At 34.2% G+C, this 8948-nt stretch overlaps 1 protein-coding gene across 2 annotated transcripts in view; it reads right to left on the bottom strand.

The window, feature by feature from the left end:
• Window positions 1-330, bottom strand: part of LOC107604682 (secoisolariciresinol dehydrogenase-like) — a 15018-nt gene extending 14688 nt beyond the window's left edge. For both annotated transcript variants that reach the window (XM_016306329.2, XM_021104593.1), the window contains exon 1: window positions 176-330. In XM_016306329.2, coding sequence (XP_016161815.1) covers window positions 176-210 — 35 coding nt within the window. In that variant the 5' untranslated portion in view covers window positions 211-330. The remainder of the gene's footprint in view (window positions 1-175) is intronic.

The raw sequence follows: 8948 nt of genomic DNA, 5'->3' as shown, positions 1-8948 counted from the left end.
AAGATCATAAATTAAGCTTTTGCAAGCAATAAGAGGCAGAAATTAAAGTTCTATGTCATGGATGAGTTGAGAAACGTTGTAGTATATGCTACTATTCTTACATATGATGATATGAAACACAACGCAAACTTAATATTAATTTGAAAGAAGATATTGTTTCTTATTTGGTACGTACCTTCTGTTTATTGCAGAGGTGGATGATCCTGCCATTCTACTTCTGATGAGTAGAAACGAGTGAGAGGAGAGATAATTTAGGGCTTTGTTAGAATATGAAACTAGAGACAAGTTTAATGGCAATGATGAAGCACCAGAGACCAAACATACTTTTCTCTTTTATATTGCTAATTGTATTGGGATATCCATCTAGGTGTCTTACCCAAGTTTTTGAGAATTGAATATTGAGTCGGTTATCGAACTACTTTAGTCATTCATTTATTGATTTATTAGTCTAATTAATTTAATTATAATTCAATTGAAAGGTTTAGACAACAGTTTTTTAAAGTGTTACTGTTGAATTTAATTTTTTATCAATTTATAGCAACAAATTAAAATCGTTCTCTTTGACTATTTTAAAGAATAGTTTTATAACCGTTACCATGATTTGACTTTAAGCAACGATTTTTTATTGTTGTTTAAAGAATTGCACAAAAGAAACGCATTAAAACCGTTGCCGAAATACTACACTTTAAAACCGTTCCATTAGATAGTCTTAGACAACGATTTTTACAGTATTGCTGTTGAAGTTTATTTTTTCATTATGCTATAGTAATAAAATAAAACCGTTCTCTTTAACTATTTTAAAGAACGGTTTTACAACCATTACAACAATTATTTATGAAACAATTATTTTTTAATATTATTTAAATAATTATACAAATTAAACAATACTAATAAAAATAATTTCAAATAATTATATAAATTGAAACTATTTTTCTATAAATATTGAGTTTATAAAATACTCAAAAACTATTGTTATAAATAAATACTCTTCCTCCCTCCACCGTACCGAACCCTAACCCACGCCATCAGAATCAGAGACGTCATCGCACCGCAGCTCTCTATGAAGCCGTAAATCGCACCATCATCGCAAGTCACCAGGAAGCCCCAAATCGCAAGTCACCATCGTCGCACCATCATTGTTGCTGCGTTCTTCCCGAATCATCGCTGCCTCCTTCTTCCCAGCGTCGCGGAGTCTCTCTTCTCCGTGGCGTCGCTGCTTCTCCCCTCTCCGAGGCTTTACTGCTTCTCCACGGCGTCCTTGCTTCTCCCCTGTTCTGCTTCTGCTTCGCTGCTTCTACCTTGCTGCTTCTACTTCACTGTCTTGGCTGATTGTGGATTGTGCTTTGCTGCTGCTGCTTTGCTGCATTGGCCGTTTGTGGGTTGTCATCTGTGGTAAGTGGTCTTCTTCTCTAATTTTCTGTTGCTTAGTTAGGGCTTGATTGGTTATTGGGTATTGGTGTGCGAAATCGTGATCATTTCTTCCTTGGTAACGGCGCTAAAAACTCAATACGCACGTTCATGTTCTTAATTCTGTTTCACAACTTCGTACAACTAACCAGCAAGTACACTGGGTCGTTCAAGTAATAAACCTTACGTGAGTAAGGGTCGATCCCACGGAGATTGTCGGCTTGAAGCAAGCTATGGTCACCTTGTAAATCTCAGTCAGGCGGATTCAACGGATTTTATGAATTGATAAGTAAAAGATAAATAAAATATAAAATAGGATAGTGGTACTTATGTAATTCATTGGTGAGAATTTCAGATAAGCGTATAGAGATGCTTTTGTCCCTCTGAACCTCTGCTTTCCTGCTGTCTTCATCCAATCCTTCCTACTCCTTTCCATGGCAAGCTATATGTTAGGCATCACCGTTGTCAATGGCCACCTGTCCTCTCAGTGAAAATGGTCCAATGTGCTGTCACTGCATGGCTAATCATCTGTCAGTTCTCGATCGTACTGGAATAGGATCCATTGATCCTTTTGCGTCTGTCACTACGCCCAGCACTCGCGAGTTTGAAGCTCGTCACAGTCATTCAATCCCTGAATCCTACTCGGAATACCACAGACAAGGTTTAGACTTTTCGGATTCTCAAGAATGGCCGTCCATGGGTTCTAACTTATACCACGAAGACACTAATAACACAGACTCGGTCCCCTGTATTAGATATCCAAGAGATATCCATTCAATCTAAAGTAGAATGGAAGTGGTTGTCAGGCACGCGTTCATAATTTGAGAATGATAATGACTGTCACGATTATCACATCCATCATATTGAAGTGCGAATGAATATCTTAGAAGTGGAATAAGTTGAATTGAATAGAAAAACAGTAGTACTTTGCATTAATCTTTGAGGAACAGCAGAGCTCCACACCTTAATCTATGGTGTGTAGAAACTCTACCGTTGAAAATACACAAGTGATAAATGTTCAGGCATGGCCGAATGGACAGCCCTCACAAAAGTCTAAGATAGCATAAAACTAATCAAAAGCTTTTTCCAAAGATAGTAAAAAGTCCTATTTATACTAAACTAGTTACTAGGGTTTGCAGAATTGAGTAAATGATGCAGAAATCCACTTCTGGGGCCCACTTGGTGTGTGCTTGGGCTGAGCATTGAGCTTTACACATGTAGAGGTCTTTCTTGGAGTTGAATGCCAGTTTGTAACCTGTTTCTGGCGTTTAACTCCACTTTGCAACCTGTTTCTGGCGTTTGACTCCAGAACGCAGCATGGAACTGGCGTTCAACGCCAGTTTACATCATCTATCCTTAATCAAAGTATGGACTATTATATATTGCTGGAAATCCCTGAATGTCTACTTTCCAACGCAATTGAGAGCGCACTATTTGGAGTTCTGTAGCTCCAGAAAATCTACTTTGAGTGCAGGGAGGTCAGAATCCAATAGCATCTGCAGTCCTTCTTCAACCTCTGAATCTGATTTTTGCTCAAGTTCCTCAATTTCAGCCAGAAAATATCTGAAATCACAGAAAAACACACAAACTCATAGTAAAGTCCAGAAAAGTGAATTTTAATTAAAAACGAATAAAAATATACTAAAAACTAACTAAATTATACTGAAAACTATGTAAAAACAATGCCAAAAAGCGTATAAATTATCCGCTCATCAGGTATTTTTGTTGGCTGTGGAAAGTGGTGATGTTTGTGAACATGAGCAAGATGAGGGTTGAATGTTGACCGATTTTCTGTTCTGGTTTGAATTTGGACTGCGTACTTGTGAAATGAACCTGGGGCTTAGGTTAGTCTGTTATTTAAGGTAGCAAAACTTTTATTATCTGCGAGTAGTGTATTCGGTGGCATTATGGTTCTGTTTCTCTGCTTTCTGTGAGGTGTTCTATGGTGGATTCCCAATAACTCTTTATTGAGGATTATAGAGTAATTTCTATATCGCTGTTTCTCAATTGTTTATTTTTGGGTTAAGTATTGTTTTGGTCCCTAAAGTTGAGCGTGAAAATCGAAACCGTCCCTCATCTAATTTTCGATTTAGAATCGTCCTTAACGTTTTTTTTTGTATTAAAATCGTCCTTTTTAATAAAATTTTTTATGTTATTCCTAAACTATCCCTATTCCTATTTTAATAATAAAAGTTATAAAATTAAAAAAAAAAGAAAACGTCTCCCTTAGAGCCGTCATCATCGAGGGCTAGCAGAGAGAGAAACGCGAGAGTTAGGGTCACCACCGAGAAGAAAAGGAGCTGTGCTCCACGCCGCCGTCGTTTGTGACCTTCGTCGCCATCGCCGTGAATGAAGTCCGCCGCTGGAACTGGTCGGAGGTTTCCGTTACTCATTCTAATTCTGTCTTGTTTCGAGAATGTTGCTGCCGCCACTGGAATCACAAACCGGAAAGGAGAGGAGGCCGTTTTCTGTTGTCACTGTTGCTGCCATGGAAACTGGTGCTGGAAATTGCTAACGGAGCTGCTGTGTTTGATGATTTCTGTTGTCACTGTTTCTGCTTCTTGGTTTGGTGTTGTTTGGTGTTGTTGCTGTTGCATGTTTGGTGTTCTTGTTCTTGTTCTTGGTCTTGGTGTTGGTGTTGGTATTGGTTGGTGTTGGTGTTGGTGTTGGTGGTGATGGTGGTGGTGGAGGTAATTGTGTTGGTAGTGGTGAGGGTATTTTTGTCCAAAAAAATTAAAAGGACGATTTTAATACGAAAAAAATGTTAAGGACGATTCTAAATTGAAAATTAGATGAGGGACGATTTCGATTTTCACGCTCAACTTTAGGGACCAAAACACTACTTACCCCTTTATTTTTTATTTTATTTATCTGCTTTGTTTATTTTAGCCTTGTTGTATAATGTTATTATTTCAGTGAGTTGTGGACTGCTTTTTATATTGGTTGGTTTCATCTGGGATAACAGAGGAATTTCATGCTTATTCCAACTATTTGACTTAGAGATAAGCATAAATTTTGCTCTTCTTCCTACATGCCTCAATTAATCAGGAGAAATATTTATTATTTTAAATATTTGATGGAATAGATAAATTTTTTTATTTGAATTAGTTTAATGATAATAAAATTTATCATTTTCTTCTTTGAACTACCCTAATCATTGCTTGCTAGTTGCTACTTGCTACCTATAAGTGCACTACCATGCAAGCCAGTTGCCACTCTTGTACGAAAAGTTACAAAACTCCTTTCTTTTTTATTTTGGTCATGGGTTCTGTTCTGCAACTTCATTAGAACTAAATTTTATATAAAAGACCTTAAATTGACAGACTTAAATATACTTTAACAGAGGAATTTCATGCGTATTCCAACTATTTGACTTAGAGATAAGCATAAATTCTACTATTCTTCCTACATGCCTCAATTAATCAGGATAAATATTTATTATTTAAAATATTTGATGGAATAGATTATTTTTTTTTCATTTGAATTAGTTTAATGATAATAAAATTTATCATTTTCTTCTTTGAACTACCCTGATAATTGCTTGCTAGTTGCTACTTGCTACCCATAAGTGCACTACCATGTATGCCAGTTGCCACTCTTATACAAAAAGTTACAACATTCCTATCTTTTTTATTTTGGTCATGGGTTCTGTTCTGAAACTTCATCAGAACTAAATTTTATATAAAAGACCTTCAATTGACAGACTTAAATATACTTTATTAAAAGTCCTTTAGTTTAAAAGTGGGCCAAATTATATTAACAAAATAATTTTTTGGACCTCAATTATAGAAGGCATTTGAGAAGAGTTTCAATTGAAATACTTTTTGGTACAGTGCTATTCTAATTTTGATTTAGTAATTTGTTATCTCAAAATGCTGTTCTCATTTTGTGTTCTTTTTAATATTGCTTTTGATTTTTGATAACAAGTATTTTAAGAATATTGACTAAAATTACTATTTTTATTCTTTGTTACGGTTGTAGTTTGTCTCTTTAAAATAAAAAAAAAGGGTTGTCATATGTGGGTTGTCTCTTTGCTGCTGCTGCTTCACTGCATCGGCCGTTTGTGGGTTATCATCTGTGGTAAGTGTTCTTCTCTGATTTTCTGTTGCTTAGTTAGGGCTTTGGCTGTTGGGTATTTTTGTTGGATTTAAGAAGAAGAAAGGAAAGTGGTGATGTTTGTGCATTGTTCAAAAACTATTTTGAGGTTTTATTTGGCTAATAAGATAGAAAGAGAAATTTGTATTTGGCTGTTTGTGCATTGTTCAAATTTGTATTGTTCAAAAACTGTTTGTGCATTGTTCATCAATTTGAGTTCTAGTTAGCAAAACTCATCATTGTACTAATTGTTTTAGATTTTTTCTTGGGGATAGAGTGTAGTAGAAGAAACATATGATGATGCTATCTATTTGAAGATGAACACATTTTGTTAGTGCATTGTGTTCTGGATATCTGTGTTGCTAAACTTGATAATTCTATTGTTTGATTTTTTAGTTACATATCACTTTTGAAAATAAGATTTCTAAAAACTGGTTTTAAAAGTGAATTTTTTGTTAAAAAAATCTAGTTATGAATTACTTATATTTTTATTCTTTGTTGCTGTTTTAGTTTGTCTCTTTAAAACCAGAAAAAGAGAATCAAATAGCAGGTCTCTCTGTAACTGCGACTACCTTAGACATTGAGCTACACTACAGGTAAATCATTTAATATATTATCTTTTTAAATTTGTTTGAACATTTAATTGTTAAGAATATATTAATTGATTGCTTAAGCTTCTTTGCATAGTTTGTTAGATACAAATTGTTAGTCTCATGATTGGTTGAGATGTTCTCTTTTGTAGTGGATTTAGGTTAAACTTTTTGGTTGTTATTGATGCCTGGTTTGAATGGTTTTTTTTAACTGTTTTAATTGACAAATGATGGTTATTGTAGTTTTGTTTCAAATTGTATAGTGCTGCTTTATCCTTGTTAATGGCTGATTTCATGCCTTCTTTTGATTGAGCAATGATGATGATGGCCTTATTATGCTAATTTTTATATTGCTGCTAATTGCCATTTTCGCGTGCTTCCATTTAATTCATATAAATTGATCCTAATTAGTGCTGATTTGATTCTAGTGAGTTCATATGGGTTGATTTTGCTGTTTGTTTAAATTCAGAAATGTCCTATTTACTGTCAGAATGCTGCCAAAATTTTTAAAAATTTGTGTTAATTGAATTCCAATTTGTGAATTGAATTTGGTAATTTGTTACTTTAGTTTTGTTTTGTGACCAAATTCAACTCAATAGGTTACTTTAATTTGTTTTTTTTTTCAATTAAATATCTTATAAATCAATAAGAGGGATAGTATATAATTAGTATCTTTGTATAGAGACAACAGTGAAAAAAATATGAGGACCTACACAATGCTTGAAGATTCATGCAAGACAGTTGAAAGATAGAGAAGAAATTACTCTAGATACTGAAGGAGAGGCAATTGGTCCTACTGATGAAGCTGTAAACAACTTGAGCAAATTTTTGGGCATAGTGGCAAGGAATTCAGATTTTTGTCCATTAATTTACACAAATTGAAAGGGGATTAAAGATAAAGAAGCCATTTGGGAATATGTTCAAGTGAGAACTTTACTCTTGTTTCTTTTAGAAAGTATCTGGAAATGTACACATGTATTTTATTCTTACTAGCAAATAATATTTGTGTTTTATAGGCTAAATTCATTATTCCAACTGAAGGAAAGAGGATGGTCCTTGCTCGTATCAATGACAACTGGAGAAGGTATAAGACCACAATAAAGCGAACTCATTTTCTACCATACAAATGTGTTAATGAGATGCTGAAAAATCGTCCTAAGAGCATACCTGAGAGTCATTTTCGCAATTTAGTTGCTTATTGGAGAACTGAGAAAGTTAAGGTAAGACATGTGAAACTTAGTGTAATTGTTTATGCAATTATATTATATACACATATGAGTGAAGTATGATTATTTTTTGATAATACTTGTCTCTTGTTATGTAGAAAATGTCTGCGAAGAATAAGAAAAATAGGGCACAACAGAAATTTAGGCATCGAAAGGGACCAATAAATTTTGTAAGAATACGTGCAAGATTGGTACAATTTTTAATTCTTTGTGAATTTGTATGTGTATGTATGATGTGCCTTTTAACTCTGTGTAAATGCTATTTGAATTGGACCTATAGGCTGCTTCTAAGGAAAATAATGAACCACCTACTCAAGCAGAAATGTTTGTTGAGACTCGCCAAAGCACAAAGGAAAAATCATTGGATGAAGACACTCTGGATGTTATTGTAAGTATTAGAAGTTAATTTGGTTAAAATAGGTTATGAATTTCTTGTGTCTTGGCAATTTTTCCATCACTTGTGGTTACTTTTATGCTTGCGTTGAGTTAAAGAATCTTGACATTATTCTTAATCTCTACTATTTGTTTCGATGTTGTCAAATGATATATGCTTTTAGTCCAATTGTGTATTACTCTTATTTTATTACTATTATTTTTCTTCACATTAATATAGGCACATTTGCAAGCTGAGAATAAAAAGTCTAAAGAATTAGCAATTAGAGCTTTCCGATCCATATTTGGGAAAGAGAAGGCAGGGAGAGTGCGATGTCACGGAAGAGTTACCACACCAACTTTGTTGAAGAAAAATGAAGAAATTGCCACCCTTAAGCAGCAACATGCAACTGAGAAAGCAACATTAGAGAACAAGGTTGATGTGATGTAAAAAGAATTAGATTAACTAAAATCACTTGTTAAGATGATGCTACAACAAAAAAGCTCAGGAGTGGACCTTGACATGTTAGCTGCTTGACGTGGCAGAAATTGGCGGATTGAGAAATTAATATAAGAGATACATCGCAAGTACAGTTCTTAACCAACAAAAATCCGCTTATCAATTTAGAAGGTTTGTCACAAAATTAGAATTAAAATACTGGGAGTATGAATCCCAGGTCGTCTCCCAACGAGTTGCAGAAAGATGTGCTATTTTATTAATCAGATGTTTTCCAAAATGGTTTTGAGTTTGATAAACAGGAAATTAAATCAGAGAATTTATGTAATTTAAATAAGAATCTTGACCAGGAGTAGATTAATCGGAAGTTCTATCCTTGTTGGAGTTCTCCCAAGATTAATTGATAATTGAAGGTTGTTCTGTTCAGTTATCCTTTACTAGGTAGAAGAAAGTCAAGCAAGTTGGAAGTCTACTTCTATTCACAAGTTCTAATTCTCTCCCTTGGGAAGGATTAGTGTTAGTGACTAGAGAGCCATCCAACAATAAACCCAATTACAATTTCACTCTTGAGCATTCCAACTCAAGGTTCTCCTTACAATCAACTCCCAATCAAGTTAGAAAACTACTCGCTCATTATGAATGTAAACTTCACAAAATAAAAAAGGGAAATAAAGGAAGACATGATAAATAATAATCAAAAAGACCAATTAAAAATAAAAATAGTTCTTGTATTATTAAATTCAAAGAAATAATCCAATAGTAATTCTGAACAAATTAAGGATATGAAAGAGTAAGTGACAA

Source organism: Arachis ipaensis, chromosome B06, assembly GCF_000816755.2.
Source record: "Arachis ipaensis cultivar K30076 chromosome B06, Araip1.1, whole genome shotgun sequence".
Taxonomy (NCBI): Eukaryota; Viridiplantae; Streptophyta; class Magnoliopsida; order Fabales; family Fabaceae; genus Arachis; species Arachis ipaensis.
The sequence above is the reverse complement of the archived record's forward strand: the minus strand, read 5'-3'. Positions and strand labels throughout refer to the sequence as shown.